We start from the raw sequence: 27,915 nt of genomic DNA on the forward strand, positions 1-27,915 counted from the left end.
AGTTCCACTGACTACGACGCCAAACTACAGAAGAAAAGAGTGGCAACGAAAGAAAGCGTGCACATGTGTAGTGAATTCTGTGACCAGCCTTGCAAGCACACATGTCTGACACAGAGAAAGAAGGGTTTTTCAAAGCATACTACGATCAAATACGGGCTTCCGTCACCGAATCCGAATTAAAATCATTTGCTGAATTAAAGACCGATGAAGACCGATTTTCGTTCGTTTTTAATTTGCCTAAAATTCATGAGATCGAAATAAAACGCTTCTTCAAAGAGAAAAATAAGGAACTAGCAAAAAGTTTGAAAGAAGATGGGAACAGTGCATTTCAAGCTGGAGATTATAGAAAAGCTCTTCACCTATATTCGAAAAGTATTATTCAAACACCAACGGACAAAGGTAAGAATTGTGATGTGCCTACATTTTTCTTTTTTTCTTTTTTCTTTCTTTTCATTTCTTTTTTTTACAAACTGAAAATCTACCAAGAAAATGCATAGCTTAATTGTGTTTTGCTTTCGTTATATTTACTCTGTTAAGATACTCATATGGTATGTCTCTAAACCCGTTCATGAAGAAAGCACTATATATAATTATGTTCACGTACGTGTTTTTCAAAAGACACATCCTACTTGTATTTTGAAGAATATAATAAGGAAGTGTAGAGCAGGAGCGCACCCACAGGAGTCTACAGGTCGGGACTTCCCCAAAAAACTTCCTAACTTAACGTATATTTGTACACTTATAAAACTATAATTGTTTAACAGTGAATGATTGATGTAGCATGACATGAACATTTGATTTTACTCTATCTGTACACTTTAAGAGAAATCTTTAAGTTTTACACCGCACGGTTATGCCGGCTAGGCCAAAGGAGACGGCAATGATGAGAAATGAATGAAATAGTGGAATGAAGAAAGTGGGAGAAAACGGAAGAACCCTGAGAAAACCCATGTAGACTTGGTGCGAGCTGAGATCGAACCAAGGACCCCATTCATCAGAGGTGAAAGCTCTACCACTGAGCCACAGCGGCCCCCTATCTCCCTAATAGCACAAGATGTGCCAGGCATGTGCCATTTAGGTGTCCCAGCTACTTTTTAGGTACCCGACATTTGGCACATATGATATTCATGTGCTAAGTATGTGCTTCAGCTACCTATAGTTTTAGGTACTTGTTACACCTAATTGATATTTGCAACTATGTACCACAAATATAGCATTTATATACCGGACTCAGTTTCGCACTCTAACAGTCATTTGTTTTCATGTCGTCACTTGGGACATATATCTGTCATGTTCTAGGTACGTCCTTACTGTTTCAGATACTCTAACAGCACAAGATGTGCTAGGCATGCGCCATTTACGTGTTCTAAATTCATCTCCCACATTTGATGCATTTGTTCTTTTTCTAAGCGATTGTGTACTAGAAGCAACAAACGCATCAACTTGATTAGATGGCAACTGTCGCCGATCATTTGAAAATGAATATGGAAGAAACATGAAATAAAGTAAATAGCCACTCGTAATTTTGTTATAAAATTACATGGCAAGCAGATTTTATCTGATCCCAAACGGTTATCGTCGAATATACGCGGTTAAAGGAGCACTCTGATTAGCCAAATTTAAAAGACCTCAACAATTTATCCCTCTACAAGCGACGTTCTCTTCGTCACCTCCGTGGTTAAGTCGGAAAAGCACGCGGTTAGTAATCCAAAGATTGGTGGTTCGCGCCCTCCCTGGGGTACATTTTTTTTAACTTGTTTTAAGTGTTTTCTAGACTCACCTTAATGTAAATACATTACGCATATAGACGATTTAACATATTTTGGGGGAGTAATTTTGTGGTTCATTGACGCTTACGGCATGGGGAACATAGTAGGACGTTCTCCAGGTACATGTCAGGCATGTGCCTAGGGGCGGATATAGACTGTGACTATCACTTGCCATTCATGTGATTTCTCGCTCAGAGGTGCATAAGGCACATACTGGACACATTCCCGTGTACAATACCTGAGAGAACATGATAGGGAAGTGCCTGCTATCAAGGGCGCCGATCCTGCCCCCCCCCCAAAGCTCATGTGGGCCCCCCTACTGTATTTATGGATATACAATATTTGGCATAATTTGAATACAATTTGTCTTAACATCCTCATATATATGCGTCTGAGTGTCCCCCCCATTTACAGAGAAATCGGTGCCCTTGCCTGCTATGTAATTGCGGTGTTAGGGCTGTACTCTTTCTCTCATAAAAGAAAAGGAAAAAAAATAGTTCCAAGTTTTTTTCTGTAAACATAGGAACAAGTATTTTACAATGACTTATCGGGTACAGAATACTACAAGACCAAAACTCGTTCAATACTACACAGACGTAGTGGCTTATAATTTTTGACCACCACCCACCAACAAAAATTTCTGGTCGCGAACCTGGTGTGAGTACGTACAATTACCCTTTTGTGTACGCCATTACATAATAAACCTTCTTTAGTTTCTAAATAACACATTTTAACTCCATATAAACTAAATTTTGCTAAGACAAAGATATTCTCAAAAATAATCTATTAGAAAATGTTGTTCCTAACCAATGTGGTTTGACACCTAATCCTTATAGCACTACTATGCAATCTGTACATCTTACGCTTGAAAGGTTCCGTACAGGAAAAAGATAATAGTTCAACAAATAAGATTCCATAAGGGCTGCGGTGGCACAGTGGTAGAGCGTTCGCCTCTGGCGCGTGGGATACCTGGTTCGATCCCAGCTCCCATAAAATGGGCTTCTGGGTTTTATCCAGGTTCTCTCACTTTCGTCATTTCACCATTATCATCCATCTCATCATTACCATTTCTCTTAGCCTTGATGTATAATTGTGGGACGTCAAATTAGGAAAAAAGTTTCCATAAGACCAGCATGGAGCTTTGAACTGAAATAGGCTATGTCTTCAATAACTTGTCATTCAATGAAGTGGTCGCCTTCATGACTTGTCATGTTTAAATTACTGTTGAAAGCAACTGAATGATAGATGTAATATTCTAACTTTAACTTTTTTTTAATAACTTGGATTATTTTTCTTCTTTATTCTTTATTGATTTTGCTCTGCTAATAGTACTTATTCTAGATATACAGTCAGCGACAAAAGTTTTTTCCGTTAGTTAAATTTACTTTGGGAATAATCTTGGTATGGCTGGAAGTAAAAAAAAAAAAAAAAAAAAAAAAAAAAAAAACTTCTTTTTAATTGACTGCCAAGGTGATTTGAGGGTACTGGTCCCTGGAGGCCATAAATTTCTTCTGACCTTTTGCTAGATTATGGATAGACATATCACATTTTTGTAGCGATATTTTGTTTCTCCCGAAAATGTACCAATGGGAGCCGAGCACCATATGTGATGCTCATGGTCTCACAGTAATTTGTGACAATGAGCATCATATATGATACTCAAGAACTTGGATAGTTTAGTAATTTGTGATATCAAGCATGAGCATCATATATGGTGCTCAGGCCCCACAGAGAAATAAGGTGAGCACCACATATGAGCATGGCAGTCAACCTGTTAATTTACTGAAAACTGAACTCAAATTGTTTTTCCATTCCGAAGTTATTTACAAAACTAATTGAATCAAATGGGAGAATTATTTCGCTGGCTGTACAAGCAGGCCCGCTGCTAGGGCTGGGCAGCAAAGCCCTGCAAACCCAGGCCCGAAGACGGCCCCGCCCCGCCTGGCTGGATCTGTATTCTGTGCTCGGCTCGAAACGACCCGGCCCGGGCCCGGTCCGAATCTCGAGCCGGGCGGAGAACGGGCCGGGCTCTCACCGGCCTGAGAACAACCAAGTCTGATAAGTAAAGTCAAGCCTTCAATATGCAATGGAAAATGAGAAATGTGCCGTCATAACATTACAATATCTATTTGTCCTTCTCGAACGAGAAATGCGTGTGAAAGTTTACCCAAGGTTTGCTTTCTATGTCCTTCTTCTGTCTGTCTATTTGTAATCTGTGCTTGCTCTGTCCAGCCATGTTTATTATACAGTACAATAAAGCTCATGGATAAAAGCCTTATACTACACTCATTAGTGCGTTACGATTAACAGAGAAGATACGTAAAACTGCTATACCGTATGTAATACTAATACTACAACTACTACTGCTACTACTACTATTACTAATACGATTACGAATACTAGTGCTAATTCCACTATTACTGCCACTGCTACTACTATTACTACTACTACTACTACTACTCATTACTATACTAATACGACAGCAATTACCACTACTGCTATTACTAGTAATACGAACACAAAAAAATGAAAATGAAAGTTTTGAGTTTTACGTCCCACGGTTATGCCGGTCAGGCTAAAGGAGACGGTGATGATGAGAAATGAATGACATGGTGGAATGAATAAAGTGGGAGGAAACGGGAGAACCCCGAGGAAACCCCCACACGGTATTTATCCACCACAAATTCACTTGGCGCGAGCTTGGATCGAACCTGGGACCACATGCACCAGAGGTGAACGCTCTACCACTGAGCCACGTTCCAGGAACACCTAAGCGACCCTAACGTCTTGGTGATTTATTTGAACATTATATTTTTTTTAATCATATTTGTAGCATCATACTATAAACAATACAGGAACATGTAACACCATTTGGTAATATCTGCCATGCTAATTGAACATTACTACAAATTGCGCTGATCTCATGAACACGCCAGTTCACGGTTTCATCCTCCTTGGTCTAATGGTAGCGTTCTAAATTCTACTTAGTAGGTCAAGAACTCATACGTTCTTCAAGGATCATACGATCTTCATCATGAGACCACCCCGAAAACTCCCACGCACACGGTGTTTGTCCACCACCAAGCAAGCAGTGATTGATCCGACGACTTCTAGCAGGTATACGGACAAAATCTCGCGGCCGAAACATCGCCGCCCAAAATCTCGCCGGCCAAAACCTCGCGGGACAAAATCTCGCCGGGCCAAAACCTCGCGTGGCCAAAACCTCGCCGCCCAAAACCTCGCGGGACAAAATCTCGCCGAGCCAAAACCTCGCGTGGCCAAAACCTCGCGGGACAAAATCTCGCCGGGCCAAAACCTCGCCGCCCAAAACCTCGCGGGACAAAATCTCGCCGGGCCAAAACCTCGCCGCCCAAAATCCCGCCGTGCCAAAACCTCGCCGCGAATGAAACTTTTCTTTAAAATTTACCCAATGTATTTCCTAATATGCAATTCCACGTTACAAATAATAATAATAATAATAATAATAATAATAATAATAATAATAATAATAATAATAATAATAATAATAATAATAATAATAATAATAATAATATACAAAACATCGTGTGCGTGGGCTTTCTCGGGTTATTCCCGTTTCCTCCCACTTTCTTTATTCGATCATTTCCTTCATCCTGGTCATCTACGTCTCCTTTAACCTATAGGACATAATCAAGGGACGTCGTAAAAACTCATATATTGTTTCATATTTTCATAAATATTATTAGATTTTTGTTAAAATTTTAAGTTTTTGGATGTTCCAAAGTTCACGAAACTAACCTCGTTAGTTGTCATTACTTTCCTTATGCAGACTTTCTTTCCCTATAACCAGTTTAAAAACATCCTGTCGCCCTACCTTCACATTGAAATCCTCTAATACAGAAATAGAATTTTCACATGGTATCGCGGGACTTGGTCAAATACCCGTGATACTTCTTCTGAAACAGCGTCTTTTATACCGTCATCCTTATCATCTGTTGGAACATTTACATTTTGGTCAGGCGAGATTATGGGTATGGCGATATTTTGGGGCGCGAGGTTTTGGCCCGGCGAGATTTTGGCCCGCGAGGTTTTGGGTGGCGAGGTTTTGGCCAGGCGAGGTTTTCGCCCCGCGAGATTTTGGCCCGCGACGTTTTGGGCGGCGAGGTTTTGGCCAGGCGGGGTTTTGGCCCGGCAAGATTTTGGGCCGCGAGGTTTTGGGCGGCGAGGTTTTGGCCAGGCGAGGTTTCGGCCTGGCGAGATTTTGGGCGGCGAGGTTTTGGGAGGCGAGGTTTTGGCCAGGCGAGGTTTTGGTCCGCGAGGTTGTCGCCGCGAGGTTCTGGCCGCGAGATTTTGTACCCAAACCCTTCTAGCACCAGATGTGAGTGCTTTACCTACTGAGCAACCGTTGCCCCTCGCAGATCAAACATCGGTTCACATTCTATCCAGACCGGCCATAATAACTAATATTTCTCCTATTTTTTCTGTACTTAGAAGGTAAATTCTGTACCACCAGACATGTCAATTCTGATGCGAACTCGTAGCAGTTGTAGTAATATTAGCAGTGCTTGTAGTAGTAATAGTAGAAGAAGTAATAGTAGTAGATGTGTAATAGTAGTAGTAGTACAGTACTTTACAGTCTTGAATAAAGAGCCAGTTTCCCAAACACATTACGATTAACATAGGCTGACAACATAAGTTTCCGATCCGTCTTTCACAGTGTCCGGGCCGGCCCGGTTCAGCCCGGAAATGCACGTGCTCGGTTCGTCCCTATAGTATTTGTGTCCGACTCGGAATGTGCCCGGCTCGGTTCGGTCGGGTTAGGGACCGGTCCAGTTTGATATACTTAAAACGGGCAGGACAGAGCCGGGCCGAGTCGGGTAATCCGCCGGGCCAAACGGGCACGCCCGGCCCGTACAGGGTTCTGCTGGACAGTCGGCACATATTCTTCTGCTACCAATTTTAGCCCTCCACTGAAACTTTCAGTTATTTATTTAGACAAGTAAAAAATAAGCTGTCAAAAAGTTCTTATAGTTTATTTTGTTGCAAGCAAAGAAAAAAACACAATCCGATTTGGTTGTGGAGCGAAAGAGCAAATTCATTTAAAGAGTTTAGTATTTTTGACATTCTCCGAGAAAAGGCGACTTTTTTTTTTAAGCGTGATTAATTCGTTGTCGTGGAAAAGTTTCTGTTTTCATCCACTTAACACTTTCTTGCATATCTGAAGAGGGAATTGCTTTAGTTATTTCTTCTTTTCAAAAATGTAAGTAACAACGCATTTATTGTGCTACTCTGACTGCTCCGGGTTTCCTTCTTTCTGGCGAGAACCACGCCACTTACTGAAGTGAAACTGATATTAAAGGTATCCTCATTAAGGTGCTTATTTTGATACTAGCAAGATGACAGCACATAGTATGGCTAATGAGATATATAACCTTGTCATTAACACTTAAATTTTAATTTCAGTTCAACTAAAATATGGTCCAAATGTAGGAGATGTATTAGTCGATAAATCGAATCGAGCTCAACAAGTTAGCCTGCTCGAGGGTAAACTTTCACATGTGGATTTCGCGAAATTAAATAAAACGAACTTTTGTGGTACTAATAAGGATAATTAACTTATTTATTTATTTACTGTGAATGTAGCAAGATACACTGTTAACTAGCAGATTATTGCTTGTCATTTCCTATCGGTATAACCATACTATTTACACATATACTACTTGTAAATAAATATACGTCGATTTTATACTACTTAAAAATATTTCAGTTTCTTAAAAGATAATTTTATTCTTTACCCAACAGGAACTCGTGATTTAGCAGTTGTAGTAGCTAATAGATCTGCTACTCTGTTCCACATGAAGGAATATGACCTGTCTTTGGCTGATATACAAGAAGCGTTATCACTGGACTATCCTCCGGAGCTGCATCATAAACTATACGACCGACGGGCTCGTTGTTTAATGGGCATAAAACAATACAAGGATGCTCAGAACAGTTTTCAGAAGGCAATATCAGCGTTAGATTGTGCCAAACTTTCTATAGAGAAAAAGAAACAATGGCAAATAGACATTCAGAAAATACTTCAGATGATGGAGAAAGCAAAGGAGGTGACAAACGGTTAGTTATTATTTATTTAATAGAAATATAAAAATTCTCTTACTTATGAAGCACAATAGAATTCTTAGACTAGATATATATATTTTCTGTGTTAAAATAATTGGCGTAACTAGGATATTTTGTTAATTGGAAGAACTACCAGTTTCTTGGCTGTGGTCCAACGGTATTCTAGAGGAAACAGGAATGCTCTAGAGGGATGGTAAAACTGTAGCGTAGATAATAAATTAATGTTGCATTGATCGATAGATACTTAAACTCTATTAAATATTTATTATCACATTCACTCTATCATTAAAAGTACCACGTCACGTCAATGTCTTTACTGATAACAGTTCCCATCGTCCCATCCATTTTGTATAACATATGGCATAGTCATCTGTGGGGTATGTTTCAGAAGAAAAATAGCACATCCCAAGGATGATCTACTGCTGAAATGGGTTCCACGAAGAGCATGCTTGAGGTTAGGAACATCCAGAGATAACTCGGGGGCTAAATCTGATGAGTTGGATGGGTGTAGCATAAGTTCAAAACCGTGGACAGCCAAGGATGAAGTTACAATATTAGCACGGTGTGGTGGTGCACTGTCCATGTGAAGAATGAAATTATCGTTTGCCATTTGTGGCCGTTTCTCGAAGTCAATTTCACGAAGTATCCCAAAGTGTATAAAATTACTTTACTCGTCCGTAATTGTATGACCTTCCAGAATAGGACCAGACAACATCACTTTCTAGAAATCCCAGAAGATGGCGTACAAACCTTTTCATTGGATGCCACCTGATGATTTTTGTGTATGGAGGGAGGAGGCGAATCTGTTTATATAGCATCGACTTCCCTTTTGTTTCTGGGTTGAATAATTGAATCAGTAAGTCTCCTTGTCACAACACTTTCCAAGAAATTGCGTCTCTTTTTTGTGAAGTGTGTTAATTTGCAACACTTGGTCTCTTTTTATCGTCATTTGTGGAACAAAGCGAGAAGAAACTTTCCTTAAGCCCACTTCATTTGGAATTATTCGTTCTGCTGTTTTCATTGTTAGCCCAGTGTATCACGAATCTCCTGCATCGTTATACGCCTATCTTTCGTTACGAAATTTTCAACACGAGCAATGTTAGCCTCAGCTGATGCTGTTTTTGGACATCCAGCACTCTGCTCATCTTTCACACTCGTTCGCCCTGATTTGAACTCACGCACCAATTTCCTAACAGTGTTTTCTGTATGAGGACTATCACCATACACACCCTCCAATTGGCAATGAATATTGGCTGCACAACATCCAGCTGCGGTAAGGAATTCCACTATCACCCGTTGCTCTTCTACTGAAAATTCCACGTTCCCGGGCAGCATCAGAAACATGTCTTACTCGTTCAGGCAGTGTGACTCAACTGCTATCACCTAGTAAACAAAAGCTGCACTGCTTAGAGAGCAGTGGACGAAGGATGAAGGTTTCCGACGCTGTAGTTGCTTTGCTGAAATTACAAAAAATATGGACTTTAGAGCAAAATGTCACGTACTTTTAGTGAGAAGCTTGCATATTCGAGTTCTATCATATATACACTAATATTGGTCTTTTGACAATTCCAAAATTTAAGGGGTTGGACAATGTACCCATCCCGAATTTTAAGAGAGGTGCGTCAATGCATCTATGTCAGGGGCGTAAATAAGGGCCCCGCAAACCCCGCATTACGGGGGGACCTCAAGCCATTAGGGGGCCCCAAATCATCAAGTGGGACATAGAGAAGGGGCCCCACTCTACGCTGTTTGCGGGGAGGCCCCCAAGCCATTAGTTACGCCACTTATCCATGTCCTATGAAAGGGGAATGGACCCCCTATACTCAACTATATAAAGTGATAAAGTTTCATTCAAGAGGATACAAGAAGTAAAAAACCTCTCAAATTTGAATTTTAGGCAACTTTTTACCCATAAAAGGAAAACGAGATAGATCACCCAACCCTACAGAAGTACATACTATACTACCATACCAAGTCTTTAGTTTTTCTCAAATTTAAGAAGTGGTCCTACGCATCTTTCAAGAAATTTGAGAGGATCACCAACTAGTCATTGTCAACATTTAGAGAGTGTGGTTTCTGGTACTTCTAGACGATGACTCCTGTGTCTGGGACCATGGATCATCAGTCAGGACCCAGGGGCATACAAGTGTTCTTAAGTAACCGCAGTATTACTTTTACTACTTGCGGTTTTACAATATTGATTTCAAAATGTTGTAATATCGTGTTTGTTTCGAAGTTTTCTATCTTCATACCTACGAGGTACTTATCCTATGTCATTAAACCTAAAAGAAATGTATAGTCTAAGGAGATCAATCAGTAACGGTTTGAATCAATACAGCAAACAATATTTTTGCACTTTTGTGTTTCGTTACGCTCCGCAACTTTTTCGAAGCCTGGTATGGAATGTGTCCCTATGAGACAGTAATTTTCGAGCATATGTGGTATTCAGGTATCTGACCCTGAAGTCACGTAAGGGCCACTTAGATTACTAAACAACATTTTCCCGATTTTTTTTTTTTTTTTTTTTTTTTTTTTTTAATCTTGAGGCGTATAGATCATGTGGTATAATCGAAAACGTGATTGATTCTAACACAATGATGTATGAACTTTCAATACAAGGTAATTAGAATAGGAGCAGTAACTTCTTAAGTGAAAGCGATTTTAAAGGGGTTAATGAATATTAAAAGTTTTGCTGAAAAGCAATACATTACATCGATAATCTTCTCACCTTCTCTGGTTAATTACTCTAATGCGTTGTTTCTAGTTTGTTCTTTAATAAATTTATTTTACTTATACGCTTTCTTTCCTCAAGTTCCTAGACAATCAAAAAATGAGCCCACAGTGCCACTGGTAACAGGAGGACGAAACTCGCAATACCCTTCGTCATGTTCTATGATTAATATCGCAGAAGCCGAAGGACAAGGAAGATATGCAGAGGCAAAATCCAAAATACGAACTGGTGATGTTTTAGTTGTGGAAAACCCGTATGCTGCTGTACTTCTTCCAGAAAAGTACGGAACGCATTGTTTTACCTGTTTTAAAAGGTTTGTATCCTTTATTTTGCTTAGTGTACGTCATGTGTTTGTGCATGGCGAACTCTACTAAGGAGTTGAAGCATGTCCTCCAATCTTGAAACCTTCATTTAACTCATTTTCGACGTCAACAATGAAAGTTTGCATAGTGACGAAAGTCGGGTGACAATACAATATTCTGTTGTTGCGTTTACATATTTAAAAACAAAATAGATCTCTTGTTTGGTTTTAAGGATAAAAATATAAGACTTTTCTTATACAAATAGGTTTGCTCTTGAGTAAAGCGGGATTATCTAGTGCACAGGGGTTAATATTTGTAAGTTCACAAAATTTCAGATTTATTTCACGATTTTTCGTAACACATTTGAAAATATAATAAAATATTTTTAGAAAACATGGATTCTTTTTTTTTTAAAAAATAAACAAAATCAAACAAATTGAACTAAAAATGATTCTTTTTAAAAAAGAAAATTCCCTATTTGTTTACTTTAAAAAACATGGGAGTGCTCTCAAACACAACCACTTGGTTTACATAAGAATTGGAGAATTCTTAATGGATTATAATGACAACGCACTTTCATGCTTATTTTAAAGTCATGTATAATTCGAATTGTTATAATAATTTTCTTGAAAATAGAATTACTTTTTTATTTCTCTTTAAGAGAGCGCTTCTTTGAAATATTTTCTTTTCTTTTTTACTATCCAATACGTTTCTACTTTGTCGATTTTCTGCTAATGTTTTCTAATCGCTTTTTTAAATTATTATTTCACTTAATTTTCTGCATTTCTACATCCAAAATTCAAGTCCTTTCAAAATGTCTCTTTCTCTCTCGCTCTCTCTCTTTAACCGTTCTTCTGAACTAACCTTGTTTCTGCTCCCTATGTATCAAGAAACTTGATTAGTACTTTTCACAATTCAATAATCAAGTGTCTCAGAAATAATATTTTCTTCCTAAAAGCTTCTTTTGCAATTTCCATTTCTCTTTTGTCTTCATTTCACACTTCATTTTTTTAAAACTTGCTATACATCGATAATTAATTAGTTATTTAAATTTTCCTTCTTAAAAAATCCTGCAATTAATATGGATTCCTTCCACTGAAGAACTCACCATTAATCTCGGTTTTAAAGCAAGAAAATTGCACTGGCGGCTTTGAAGGGAACTTATATCGGTAAAAGTTAAACTTTCGCCACTACAAACGAAGGGAAGAAATTGTGCCTTATGCACTAACTCGTGTATACAACAATTAATACATTAGGTAAGTTTTGTCCTCTGAGTTTGAAGCTGTAAAAGTTTAACTTTTAAAATGTAACTTCTCTGACGAGCCGCCACAGAATGGTTGAAAATGTATAGTATTGAAAAATGATGCAAGTATGTAGTGTTGCACAATCAGTTGTATTTTTTTTTTTTTTTCAAATGGAACTATATCAAATTGTTACATATTTCAAATCTACATGTAAATCTAAAACTTACAATATCACACGTATCATGCAGAGTTAGAAACTAAGGACACTGTGGTATCGTTAATACACAAATTTTGATTGCCTCTACAGCAATAACAACGCAAGTAAGATACACGAGCAACACAAATCCAAAGCACTTTAGTGTCTAATATTATGATCATGTTATAATGGAATTCAGATGAATACGAGCAGACTTAGAAAGGATTGAAAATTGTTTTCGATTAATTTTGCATATCAGCCCCTTTCAACCTTCTAGAAATGGTAATAATAGCTGAATGTGGACTTAATTGACATCGGGAATGTTACTATTCATCTCAGAGGCCCTGAAAACTAGGGATCAACATTCATTAATAATGACCATTTTTTTATTATTTTAACATTCTCCCTTCCCACATCCCCCTAGAGAAGCTAAGAGAGGTCAACGTCACTGAAGGATGAATTTGAACTTAAATGGCATCGAGACTGTCACCAATGAACTTAATAACCCCGAAATCTATTGATTCGACACTAATATTGGTTGTTTTCGATTATTTTACATGTCACCCTTCTCCTCTCTCAGGAGTGGTGAGCTTGAACTTTAAACGGCATCGAAAGTGTCACAATACATCTTAGCGACCTCGAAAACTATGAATTAGACACATTTTCTATCATTATATACAGTGTTCGAAATGGGGGGGGGGGGAAAGCAGAGACGGCATGTTTTATTACGATTTTGACTCGACATACCAGCTATCTAAATATTGAAATACAGTGAGGGTATGTTGCCTAAAAGATCGCGTTTATATTTACATAATGACCGAAAATCATTGGAAAGCTTCTCTGTAGTTGCGGGGGCAGACATGGAGAGACTGATTTCCCGCCAACAATTTTCTAAAAAGAAATATATATATATTTCCTTATATTGTATTTTAGAGAATTATACACGAAAACTTCAAAAACCAGGTTTCTATATTAACAATTTCTGCGGAAAAACTCAGGAATCCCCACTCAACTGAGGAGTATTCCAAACCCCCGGAAGATCTGCCGTCACAGCAGACAATTCCTAAATCCACCCATGTTCAAAACATGACATATATATGCATTAAGGCAAGAAGATACACACACACATATACGAAAGAAACAATTCAATATGGCATATCAAAACATAAACTAGATGATCTTGTTTGTTTCGTGTTTCAGAGTTATGCTGGAACATACGCATACACGTTAGGATTGGGAATTAGATTTCTGGTCTTTCGGCACCCAAAGGTGTCCAAACTCGTGAGGTCGAAATGAGTTTGTGAGCGTGAGGTTGAGTGAGGTTAGGTTAAAGTGGTCACCTCTGTCGGCACCTATGACCATGTTAACCCGTCACGTATGAGGGATGACGTCCCTGTCGATCACACTACCCGCGGAATTGGGAAGGAAGAAAGGATTGGGGAAGAAAGGAAGCGGTCTGAGACCATTATGTTAGAAATATATATGAAAGAGTAGATTATGAAGATATTATAAATATAATTGAGTTTATATTTTTTTCTTCTAAAATACTATTTTTTCCGTAGCTTGGGAGTTCCCATTCCTTGTCCAAACTGCAGTGGAATTGCATTCTGCAGTTCTAGCTGTCGAGATAATGCCATGAAATCACACCACAAGCATGAATGCAGTTTGTTGGAGTTACTCCGAGCTTCTGGGATATCCATCACCTGTTACTTGGCCCTGAGAATATTGTCCCAATCAAATTTGCAACATTTTCTGAATTTGAGAGCCCAACTTGAGGAATCGCCGCCTAAAATATATAACCCTGAAGATTACAGAACAGTATACCATTTGGTAAGACATGAAGATCGAAGACAACCCGAAGATTATTTTCACAGAACCCTTATGGCGACTTTTCTGTTCAAATGCCTCAAAATGACAGATTTCTTCGAAAATTCCACAGAAAATTTAACAGGTAGGTTACACTTTCCTCATTCTTAGAATTGAAGGAGGCGATGTATATTTAACTCCTTGCTGAAGTTAGGTTTGTCTGTTGCACACTTGTTGGGCTGTATTCAGTCGTTCTTATTTGTATTGCATGGTATTTATTTTCATCTTTTATCATACAAATTATCAGAAAATGAACATATGCGCTGAACACGTCAGAAAGCATTGTATGTATACAGGTTTATACATTTAATCTTGCGTATACAATATTTGATACTTAGCTTAAATAGAAACAGTTTTCCACTATTCTAATTTAGATATAAAAATATACATCTTGTGAATATTAACTTACAAATCATTTAAATGTTTTTGAACTGCATACATTTTTATAACTTAATGTTGCTATTGATTATCTATTGAGAGATATTCTTCTACCGAATAGAAACAATGATCAAGAAGATAACACTTAACTGCCCTATGGAAACCTGGTTCAAGCTAAGGGCATGATTCATGAGAATTAAGATCACGCCATTAACAAAAAGGAATTATCATCGGTCTTCAAACCAGAATTCACTTGCACCAAAAGTGATTGTTCTTATTAAAATATTCTAGTATTCTTACGAAGTTCATCAATAGCACCTCCTAGTATAGCACAGATGAGCAATAAGGTAAAACACTCATTTTAAAATGTAAATACGACTGTCATATTATCCTGCATTTTAGCATTTCCAAACTGTTGTAATATGCATTACGAGAGTGACGCTAGACTTTTCCTAGGTGATCATAGATGCATCATGAAATGCTCCTTAACACAATCTTTAATAATACAATAAAAAATCTCTAATAAATAAATCTGTACTGGTAATGTATTGTATGTGTAATAGTGAGATGTATGCCATTTTCATTTCATTTCAGAAAAATCAATATTAAACTAGAAAGAAATAAAATTATGAAAATTAGTCTACCTTTATGAAAAATCTAATTTATGATAGAATCTCAGCAATTATATTCTATGTAAATTTATTATGAGGGTAATATTGCTAATCTCTTACTTTAGTGTATGTGAAAGGAATATCGCACGGAAAAAAGTAATATCTTCATCTTATGATCATATTGTTGTAGCTGGAGCACAATGGAATTTTGTTAAATTATATAATCAATTTTAACTTTATTAAAATGGACGTGTCTAATTTTGAGTAGTTCACAGCAAACACTTATCACCATTTCTGTCAAAGAGAGATGATTTTTGGTTGAAGGTTTATGTTAAGAGTTACCGGTATTCATTTCTAGAAAAAAAACATTCAACCCGGCTCAGGAGTAATCTGTATTGTGTGTCTATTATCGTGCTTGTAACTATTCGCTCTTCAGTTTCTGTTATATATATATATATATATATATATATATATATATATATATATATATATATATATATATATATATATATATATATATAAAGTCAATTTGGGTCGAGGCACGGAATGTGGATATGGAATAACTAAAACTTATCATTTGCCCTCCCCGCTGGCCTACTGACTAGTGCGCCTTTTGTGCAAATGGCCTCGGGTTCGATTTCCACTGGAAGAGCTTTAAAATTTGGATGCATTACGATGGTTTGGATTTCGCCTTGAACTTCGTGTCCACGTTTCATATAGCCCCGGTGCTAAAAAGGGACGCTAAATTATAACACTTTTGATTTGGGTGTATATAATTAAAAAAAAGAAATAATACAGATTATTTCAAGTTTTTGACGAATTCGACCGCTAGGTAACAACACGCGTGAACATGCCCAAGACGTTATTGTGGTTAATTTGAAAGTACCCTTTAGTGGGGTAGAACAGTCAGAAAATATTTCACATCTGGCTACCGACATGCCATTTGAAATATAGTTAGTGTATGAATACCTGAACCTAAAAAAACCCAAGACACAAATTTTTCTACACCTTCTACCTCCTATATGACGTCATCAAAATGGCTGTCAAAAAACAATAAAAAATAATGAAGTGATTATTTAGAATATGAATTCCAGCGTTCTTTCCTTTCATGCAACTCACAATGAGATGTAAACATTATTGATTACAACATTTAATGTGACAATGACACAGATCCTCACACAATCACCTATAAAACCCAATATGACTACCTGATTTTAAAAACATAAGCTCAAAACATATGAACTAATTTTATTCTAATCTTATTTTTGTGAAGTTCTGAAGTTAGTATCACTAAGAAGTAAATATTCAGAGGTGAAATATTCTCTGTTGTACCCCACAACATCCACACGTGAATGCGGCAACCATTATGTATGTTATTGCAAAAGGAAATCACGCGCAAAGCAAATGACAATATATGGTAGAGAGCTAATTAATTTCTAAAATAGATTGGCAACAACAAAATTTTAATAGGTATAATTATATATACCTTTTTGTCTTATTAGATCTTAAATTGTGTTATGTAAAATGTGCTTTTGAGCAAGTACATATCCGGAAAAATACAGTGATCAAAAAGTTGTGCTTATGATGGGAGCCCTACACATTGAAATGATGGTACTCAAAAGCCTTGGAAAATTGCTGAATAAAAGTGATTGGACTAAAGTATTGATAAGTGTTAACATTGCAAGTTCTGGTATTGCAGAGTCATATCTGTTCGGTGGTCATGTTAAAGAGAGCAAGATATGCTTATGGAGTTACCCTTTGTGCCTCGTTTTGTTTGCAAAAGAAATACCAGAATTATTGTGGTACAACTTCTGAAGAAACAACAAATGATATTGAATCCTGAATCAAAGAAAGAACTGCTGAGTCTGTGATATTTCGACATTAGAATTTGGTTATGGGACTAGAATTACTTCTCTTACAACTTGTGTTCAATATCCCTACCTCTGATTTTACACTTTTTGTCAAAACTTTGAAAGACTTGTGTCAGTGGACCTTTGCTCTAGATGCAATTCATTATTCCAGATGGTTGCCTGTTTTCGTGAGTACAAGAAATTCCAGTAAGACGTCCTCATGTCCACAAAGGAGCACCATTTTCAGCAATATCGGAAAACCGATTTCATGATCAGAATAATAAGTTTGTAAAAGGACTATCTGGAACCATTAAATTCTTGATAATGAAAGTGCCATATTGCAGTGTGGATGGTAGTAGGCTCTCATACAACCCAAATGATACCAGAATTTGAGGATATAGTCTGGTTGCGTTTTCGAGTAAGCGCTTCATAGGATTAACATAATGAAGATACAGTTTCATTCAATAAATAATCCTTAATAATGTTAATGAAGTGATATCAGTTTGATATAATTCCGTCTCAAAAAAGAATGGAAATCCCTTTGATGACGACGAATTAGTTATGGTCAGGAGCGTCATTTAGGGAGGGCAGGAGGGGGCAATTGCCCCCCCCCCAAGAGTTTGAGAAATGCATATGCTTTAATAGATTGTCTACTAATATACTAGTACAGAACGTGAGATTCTTATGTCAGTGGTGCTCTTGCCTCTCCCAAGCGAAGTCTGAAATGACGCCCCTGGTTATGGTACAAAAGTTCTTCTGAGTGAGGAGGTAATAAAAGCTGTGAAAGAAATTCATGAAGTAGATATTAAACTATGTAATGATTATATATTACACTGTCTTACACAATGTCAGGTTTCAATCCACGAAATTATATCTAGAAATCAGTCTTGAGAAGTAACGTAACGCAAGTAACGTTTCTTAGTAACGCGTTACATTTTTTCCAAAGTAACTGTAACGGTAACGCGTTACAAATTTTTAAGTAACGTACCTAGTTTGCGTTACTTTTTCGCGTTACATTTCGGATGAGTAACTACAATATATGTATATATATATTTTTTTTTTCGGAAACAAATGTTTCTTTCCTGTAAGTGAATTTCTCAGAATGGAACAATGGAGCATGAACGATGTCAGTGACCGACAATTCCTGCACTGTTCGCCTTTTTCCGTTTCGCCTTATGACCTCTAGCAATGAAATTAGCATGTAAAACCTGTTATCACTTTTCATCTTAATGCAAGGCGGAATGGGAAATCTCGATGCGCATTTTCCCGTTTCGCCTTACGAACTTTACGTTGGTAGGCTTGCAAATACATTCATAGATACAATTTGATTTGTTTATTTACATAACAAAATATAGTGCCACTTGCTGCTTTTGGAAGATGAGGACAGCTTCAGGGAAATCACGTGTACTGATTGCAAGCACCTGGAAGATTTTGTCTTAGATTTTGACAGCTCCAAATCAATACATTCAGTGAGTGAACTACGAGTGCAATGGTACTGGTAGTCTATTTTACTTTGAATGGTGTTGTTTTTATAAAGATGGAGAACGAAAACATTTTATCGTTCGAACATTTGAAAGAATACTTTTTCTTAAAAGCTGAAGATGATGGTGAACAGCAGTGGCGTATTTAGGGGTGGAGCTTCCGGGCTTAAGCCCCCCTGAAATCTTACTTACTATAGTAAAATATATTAAAAAAACTTGCAGAATTTTCACATTTTCAGGCAAAGTCCCACCGAAACAAAATCGTAAGTACGCCGCTGCTGAGCAGAATTTAAAAGTAAAGTGGTGCCCCGGCGGGAAATATTTATCAACAATTAGGGTGTCATAATGAACGACATTCAGTAAGGGTTTAATATGAATAAACGGTGTTCTGATGAGCAGGCCTGCTTTATTGATGTAATGTTGATAGTATGTAATATTAAGGTTCTTTTAGATCAGTTTGCATATCCTAAATTCCCGTTGATTATAGAGTTTGAAACAACTAGCTTTAAAAAGCATGTATCGATTTTAGAGTTATTGGCAATTTTGATTCACCCGTTCATGTGTTCTCATTTCGTCAGTTGTAGTGTAATGTTTCTCTATATTCTGTATTTGTAATTTTACATAGCAACATTGTTATTATTATATAATTAGTTTAGCAGAATAATAATAAGCAACTATTTTTTCTAACGCATAAGGATGAGCACGAGTCAAGCTAAAACTCGACTCGAATCCAAGTCGAGTTTCCAGTGGAGTCAAAAGTAATATTCTCGAGTCGAGTTCCGAGCCGATTCACTGTTTTTGGCGTCGAGTTTCGAGTCGAGTCGAGTTTGATAAGTGGCTCGCTCGTTTTAACTCGTTTTGAAATCATGGGCTGATTACACTGGAAAGCGAAAGCCATGAGAAATGTAAGCTAAGCAGTAATATGGAATACTTTTAGTGTTGCTCACGAGAGTGGACACTGCTCGCATCTCGTCTCGTCTCGATAGCGAGACTACAAGAGATCTTTTATAACAAGCTTAGCTCGGCTCGGCTTAACTAAGCCGATGGCTCGAGCCGGCTCGCTTGGGGTGAACCATCGGCTCGAGCTGGCTTGGTTGGGATAAGCCATCTGCTCGGTTCGACTCACCTGAGCGAAGGGCTCTAGCCGACTCGGTTGGGTGAGTTGTTGGCTCAGCTTACTTCTCGGTTTGAGTCGATAGTGAATGAGCTGTGAGCCGATCTGCTAGAGTCGTTGACAATTCTAAACCCGGGCCGAGCAGTTTTGAAGATATTTGGCCAGTGCCCTATAACTTTTCACAACGTTTGGATCGAGCCCGAATACTCAACCTAGATCCTCAACCCAAATTCAGAAGCTCGTGAACAATGTCCTTTACTCCTAGACTTCACGACTACCGAGATTGGCAATCAACTACTTTTTTAGTATTCATATATAAACCGCCTATCTTTCATGTTTATACAGTGTTATAATAATAATAATAATAATAATAATAATAATAATAATAATAATAATAATAATAATAATAATAATAATAATATAAGAAGAAGAAGAAGAAGAAGTTGTAGTAGTAGTAGTACCATTGATAATAATTATATTGTCTATGTAAGATACTTGAAGAGAGTACTCGAAACTATACACCAGATTTGACTAGACTCGACTCGAAACTCGACCTGAATTCGAATCGAGTTGGAGGAAATTTTTCAAGCCGAGTTCTCGGGTCGAGCTCAAAGATGTCTGTTTCTAGTCGAATCGAGTTTCAAAGAAAACTTACTCGAATTCACTCGTGCCCATCCCTACGAGTAACGCAGTATGGCATTTTAGTCAATGTTACATTACATTAAAATGTTCATATAGTTGTCAAGTAAAAATTTGTCCTTGCATTTACATAAATCGGTTCAGAACGTGCAATACTACTACTACTACTACTACTACTACTACTACTACTACTACTACTACTAATAATAATAATAATAATAATAATAATAATAATAATAATAGCGGTAGTAATAGCAGTACGGAAAACTGAAATAATATTTTTTCCACATATTCAAAGTTTCGGAACTAAAAGTAACGAGTTACTTTCGAATTAAAGTAACAGTTACTTTTTTGAGGCAAGTAACGCGTTACATTTTAAGAGAAAGTAAAGTAACTTATAACGCGTTACAGTTTTACAAGTAATTTACCCAACACTGCTAGAAATAATATTGACATTTCTGGTGTAGCAAAGAAGGGAAAGAACAAAAAAGTTTAAATCAACCCAGCTTATTACCAGACGAATATTTTGGAGCCACTATACCACCTATACCGCATATTATTTCATCTCAAAGTACCATCACATTTTGCGTAGTTATTCAGGATAAGGCGTTCTCTCATCTGGCGAAATCGACGGTGATGCACATGGAGCAGATGGCACGTAAAACAAGTATTCATGTAATCCCTTTTACAAACATTCCTGTGAAATCCACCATAGATTTTTGAGTTACCAGTACACAGCCATGCACACTCGAAAGTCTTTGGAAAGCTTGTCAAAGGGAATGGAACAGACTTGATCAAACTGTCATTGAACGCAGTCTCCTTTAGTGGATGTGGGGTGATAGCTAAGAGACAGTGCATGCATGTTGAGCACAGCCACTGGTGATGTCGCAGTATTCTTAAAGTGTGTCAAGTTCGTTAGTATAAGTATGAAACGACCTTCTGTGTTAACAATAAGATTTACACGTTTCAAAGTTCTTGACGTCTATTTAGTTATCTTTGTGCGAACAAATGTTTCACCATGGACAGCCCTAGAATAAAATAGCTAATTTAATTTATAGAATTATTCACTAATTTACAAATAATAATAAATACTCTGTGGAATAATATTTTCATATCTAACAAGTATATTTCTTTTTATGAAGGTCCACTATCACAGGAGGAACTCTTCATCGGTGGATTATTATTGCGGCATCTTCAATTACTTCAGTTCAATGCTCATGAAATATCTGAGTTGCAATTTAAGAAAAAGAACTCTTTGCAGGACGCAACTTCTGTGTTCTTAGGTGGAGCAGTATTTCCTACCCTCGCATTGTTCAACCATGCTTGTGATCCAGGTGTTGTGAGGTTAGAGAAAATTTTAATTAATTAGCTTATAAAAGTACCTAGATTTTATTCAGTGCAAATATACTCCCTCATTTAAGCTTTTCCAAAGCAGTATCGCATCGCAGTTTTTTACGCTAAGTCATAGAAATGCGAAATAAATGGAAAATTCGATAGCAAAATTGCAACAAATCTATGATTATAAACATGTTATTTCACAATTCCTGTTACACCATTTAAGAAGTGATTTGCTGTACTTTGAAAACAAGTTAATGTGCAGAGAAGTCGAAATTTGATTTTTTCTGAGTAGTAACTATGCAAAATATGGGAAAATCGACTTTGAGATCGCAAAGCACAAATATTATTGGTTTTACAGGAAGTGCTGTGTAAAATATTAATGGAATTCGCGCTTGAATCAGTCAGTAGTATTTACTTTAAAATGTTAAGAATGGTGCGTAAGAAATCTTTGATATTAATTTTTATCTTTGCTCGAGGGATTATTAAAAATTCTCTGCTTACTATGAAGATACTGCAGTCTATAGTCTTAAATTATTATTGGTTAGTTTACATGATATTACTTCCTTTAAAATTTATTTGTTTGAGTCATATGTCTTACAGTTCTGTCCTTTAAGTTAAAGGAAATGATAATGAAATAGTTTAACTTGCGTTCTCGGCATCAAACGGCAGGACGAAGCTACCAGAAAACTATGTCACCTTTTTCAAATTCAACTTACGTCTCATGTTTATTAATGATATATTCTATTGAAGTCGAATACATGTAAGAAGTTCCACAACTGTGAGACGAGTTAAAGATGCCCACAAGAGGATCATGACGCAAAGTGTCGCCGAAATTTTATTTATTATTATTATTTACAAACAAATGGTCTTACTTGGTGAGTATTCAAGTAAAAGAAAAAAAACAAAAACAGAGTAAATTCCTGGATATATTGTTTCAGTATCTCAAAATTCCAAACTTCTGACTGGGCATGAAAAATTTTCCGCTTGTTTTCTCTAGTTTTACGCCATGAATTCTTAATTTTCATCATCATCATAATTCTTACAGTAGACTGCAGAACGTAAGATTTTAAAATAAATCTTTTTATCAATCATTAATAGAACCAATAGCTAACATAAAATTAATTTAAAGATCTTCATTGTGATCACTCTGTTTCTTGGAATCAATTAACAGCGAAAACGTCTAAGTCTATGGTATCCAAATCTTGCACTCATACTACTTATTGAGGGACTAGTTTATATTACTGAAAATCTTATTTCGCGGGAGGGAATTAACTACGATTTTCACGCAATGGGGTGAATGTAATCTTCAAGGTAAAAGTATATTTAGCAAGTTTTCGACTTTAGCGTATAAGGTTCAGAAGTGTGAACACATACAGAGGTGCGTACACACATATATAGTCGAAAAAAAAAATCTTCCTTGTCTGTGTTTATTCATTTAGATTCCTCTTTAGTTTTACTATCTTGTTCAAAGTAGTGCTGCCCATGCCAATGTAAAAATTCCCACGCTTGTATAAATTTGTAATCGCGCTTTTCATACTACAGTAAAAGCTCCTTATTCGCGTTTTCACTATTCGCGGATTAAAAAAATGCGACTCAATTCCTATATTCGCGGCTAAAGATCTCTTTATTCGCAGATCTAATCAGTACGTACATACATAATAATAAAAAGGATTCCAATAGGTATCCAACCCAATATCCTTTGTAAACGCCGTCAAATGGACTAATAAAATGTAAAATAGACCTATTTGCCTAAAGTATGTTGTTAAATGATATCGCCGCTGTATTTGTTCGGACTTTGACATAAGCCGCCTTCGCCGTGATCGGTGTTTTTGAGAATGTAAACAAACAGAATGAAAGCAACCTTATTACTCAATGAATAAAGTATATTTTTTAATGCCGCCACATTATTAGACGTTCCGTCCTTTGGTAAGAGCCGCTTTGCGTGTTTTATTGTTTCGTCTTTCCATTCGTTACAAAAATTGTGATTGAGTAACACGTCTCTACCGCTGTCTTCCTAATTTATACAGTAATGTCAACTTTAAAAAATGAGAAACTAGTTTCGACACGAAAAAAATCTGTTACCGCTTAAAGTGAAAATAGAAATGCTTGATCGTTTACGCCTTGGAGAGTCGTTTGCATCCATATCACGCTCATTCAATGTCAACGAATCAACTGTACGATCGATAAAAAAATCTGAAGATAAAATAAGGTCGTCTGTAGCTTCAACTTCACTGTCAGCGAAAATTGTTCGTGATCCAGCAATAGATAAAAATGGAAGTGGCGTTGTCATTATGGATCGAAGACCGCAACCAAAAAAGGGTGCCCCTGAGTGGTCCAATGGTCCGGGAGAAGGCAAAGCGTCTTTACGCTCATTTTAAAGAACCTGATGGTAGTTGTAGTGGTGAATGGAGGATTTCAAGCATCGGAAGGTTGGTTCAATAAATTTAAGGAGAGACAATCATTGCATAACATTAAAATCGTTGTAGAAGCTGCATCTGCAGGCAATGCTGCAGCAGAACGATATCCAGAAGAATTTGCAAACTTAGTAGCTGATGGAGGATACAAACCTGAGCAAGTATTTAATGCAGACGAAACTGCACTGTTTTGGAAAAGAATGCCAAACAAAACATTCATTTCTAAAAGCGAAAAGTCTGCTCCTAGATTTACGGCAGCAAAGGGTAGAGTCACACTGCTGCTATGTTCTAATGCATCTGTAGATTGTGTCATTAAACCACTGATGCTTTACAGATCGTTAACTCCTCGGGCTTTAAAAAATCAAAACAAGGACGACCTGCCAGTGTTTTGGCGTGCTAATAAGAAAGCGTGGGTTACAAGCGCTATTTTTTGTGACTGGTTCCGGAATTGTTTTGTTTCTGAAGTTGAAACTTATTTTTTTTTTAAAAAAAAAACAGAATTTAGACTTTAAAGCAGTTCTAGTTTTGGACAATGCACCAGGTCATCCTCGCAAACTTGAAACTATGCATCCAAATATAAAAGCGACGTTTTTACCTCCCAACACGACGGCTTTGCTTCAACCTATGGACCCAGGAATAATCCAGGCCTTTAAGCTCTATTACATTAGACGAACCTTCAAAATCGTATTGGATAATATGGAATGTAATCCTGATATGAATGATATGGAATGCTGGAAGAAATTTGACATAGCAAAATGCATCGTAAATATAAAAGAATCACTGGAAGAACTGAAGCCACACACATTGAAGTCATGCTGGAAAAAACTGTGGCCTGCTCTGACTGCGGAAAATGACGAAGAATGTGTGCAAATTCAAACTTTGCAAACATAGCAGAAATTGCGAATGGAATAGGGCGAGATGGGTTCGAACAGATAGAATCAAGTGACATTCAGGAATTGCTTGAATCACAAGATGAAGATTTGACTGAAACCGACTTGGAGGAAATAAATTCACAGCCCATTGAAGAAGAGGCTTCAACAAGCACTGGAAACGTGACATTTAATTTGAAAAATCTTAGTGAAGATTTAAGAATGGCAAATGAGCTTTGTGATTTCTTTATGAAAATTGATCCGTCTATGGAACGGTCTTATTTTTAAGAGGCAAATTGCTAATGCCACTGCTGAATATCAGTCTGAATGGAAGGAGCTTTTAAAAACTGCCAAGCAAGAAAAAATTACAAAATTCTTCAAACCATTGCCTAAGCCTGAAGATAATAATTAATCAATATGGTCAAAAACTTCAATTACAGTAAATTGATTTTTTATGTTTTTTTTTTTTTTTTTTTTTTATTTTGCCACCTAGGAACGTATCCCCTATAAATTACCATTCCGTATTCACGGTTTCTGTATTCGCGGCATATTTATGGAACATATACCCCGCGAATAAAGAGCTTTTACTGTAATTCGAGTAAGCACATACGTCCACTGGATCAAGAAGAAAATGGAACATATATTTATTTGTCTCAGGTACTCAGGTAACACCACAATTCATGTATAATTTTAATTTTTAATGCAGATATGATTAAGAAATAATTAGCAAAAATTAAAAGAAACAAGTTTTAAAAAAAGTTGACGAAATAATGCAAGCAATGCAATTTCAGCCAGGTAATTATAAACGTGTTCGAATGCGGTGCGAATTATGTTACTTAATCACTCTTTACACTCCTACAGCTAAACTGCTTGATCACCTTAAAGTTCACACTTTTTGAATAGATCTTCGCGCTCTTTCTCAAGAGGAAGAGGCAGATACGTGAGGCTAGCATCTAAGCACTACATTTGATTCTTCTCTTGGTTTAACAACTACTTTTTATTTGACTTTTTCTTTTTTAAGTATTTCTTTAATTCTATACTTTTGTGTACCCAATAATACGGTATATATTTTGTAATACAATGCGTTCAAAATGTAGCGAAGATACATATAGAAACATTCCACTACAGTATATGTTGGAAATGGCTATCTTACCTTGAAGGAACATATTAATCCTTGCATACATTTTTGCGAACACTCGAAATAAAGATTGACGATTGATAAATTGTATGTACCTTGTATGTGATAGCGTCCCTCAGTATTTTGATAGTTTTAGGTCGATTCTGATACTGTTCAACAAATACTGTTGAATCTCTTTTCAAGGAATAGTTTCATATGTTCTCTAATACTTGTCACAGGAATACTAATTTAATGTAACATACCTGTCACAGGAACGAAACAGTGTTCAACCAAAAAAATATTTGTTGGACCATTGTTAACAACAATACCTGTATTAGTCAATACTCGAGAACTCTGACCGACCTTTGAGAACAACTAATTCAATGTAACAAGAAAAGTCTCTATTGTACAGTATGTGTCTCTATTGAGCTCAAGGTTAAAGTCTAGCTCCGTTTCTGTCTGTGTCGGACTGTCCGACACAGACAGATCGGACATCTGCACAACGTAACATACTCAAGAAGAAAAGGGATTATTTCAATCTTTTTTCAGCATAACAAGTACATACATCCACCAAGGAGCGAAGCACTGTAGTTATGTACTTTTATTTTTAAGTTTTTCTTTTTAAATCTTGGTAAGGAACCAATTTAAGAAAAAAAAAAAGTGTTTAAATGTGGTTAAGCAATGTTTGTAATATCATACACTCAAGGAATTTCTTTTTTATGATCAATAATAATCTGAGATATTGTATAAACAAATTTATATCCCAGATTTGGTAATTTTTCTCGTAACCCGATGAATGGATATATTTAATAATGGTATAAAAAACGCAATTAAAAATTTTCCCAAGCATTGGCGCTTTTACCATTGGCATGAGTTCGAAAGTGAGGACACATATGATCCCTTTGTGATTTAACCAATAATTATTATGAGAATATTATTTTTAGGTATTTCCTTGGAACAACTGTTGTGGTGCGTGCAATTAAAAATATGGAAAAAGGTGAAATGGTTGCTGAAAATTACGGGCCAATTTTTACTCAGACTGATCGAGATGAAAGGAAACTCACCTTACAGAACCAATACTGGTTTGATTGTTCTTGCAAAGCTTGTGAAGAAGACTGGCCAAAATTTTCTGATATGACTAACGATCATTTGAGATTTCGATGTACAGGTAAAAACTGTAGAAATGTTCTCTACGTTAACGTTGATATCTTGGATTGTATGGTCCCGTGCACTATATGTAAACACGTTACCAATATTCTAAAAGGGCTCAAACAACTACAAGACACGGAAGCTATGTTTCAAAGAGCAACTAAAGAAATGGAATCTGGGAATGTCAGTAGAGCAATGAAAATGTTTATTGAAGTCTTAGAAATATTAGACCAAATACTTGCTCCACCATTTAAGGATTACCATCTTTGTCAGCAAGGTATAAGAAGATGCATGCTAACACTGGGTAACCGAAGTATAAAACCTGAATAAGTTGGTTTCGTTTCTTGTATATACATGTTAGAAATAAACATTATGTAATCTAGAAATAAACATTACGAAGTTTTTAAATGTTTTCTTTATCATTTTATAACTGCTATAGTCTTAATTCTGCAGTGATGTTGCTTGTCATGATTACCTCGCCCTAATTCCTCTATTGAAGCGAAAACTTCTATTTTCGCTTTCAATATTGATAGTAATAGAGAAGAAACTTTTTCGCAACAACTTTGATATTTTGTAGCATTAATTAATTATCACGATTTTCGCATTTATTTTTTTAATGCAGCACCTTTTTACATATATATATATATATATATATATATATATATATATATATATGGTACTTTATATTTTTGGTAGTAAGCTGTATCTAATACCAAAATGAGGAAGTATCTTGATTAGGTTCACA

General features: G+C 36.6%; 1 protein-coding gene across 1 annotated transcript; it reads left to right on the forward strand.

Annotated features, from left to right (window-relative positions):
* Positions 1 to 27,578, forward strand: Smyd4-3 (SET and MYND domain containing, class 4, member 3). The gene is made up of 6 exons (XM_081764699.1): positions 1 to 399; positions 7,551 to 7,865; positions 10,684 to 10,915; positions 13,907 to 14,295; positions 21,426 to 21,627; positions 26,966 to 27,578. The coding sequence occupies exons 1-6, from the start codon at positions 102 to 104 to the stop codon at positions 27,498 to 27,500; spliced, it is 1,971 nt and encodes a 656-aa protein (XP_081620825.1). The 5' UTR covers positions 1 to 101; the 3' UTR covers positions 27,501 to 27,578.
* Positions 27,579 to 27,915: the final 337 nt, after the last annotated feature.

The sequence above is a fragment of the Thermobia domestica genome, chromosome 7, assembly GCF_964235325.1.
Source record: "Thermobia domestica chromosome 7, izTheDome1.hap1.1, whole genome shotgun sequence".
Taxonomy (NCBI): Eukaryota; Metazoa; Arthropoda; class Insecta; order Zygentoma; family Lepismatidae; genus Thermobia; species Thermobia domestica.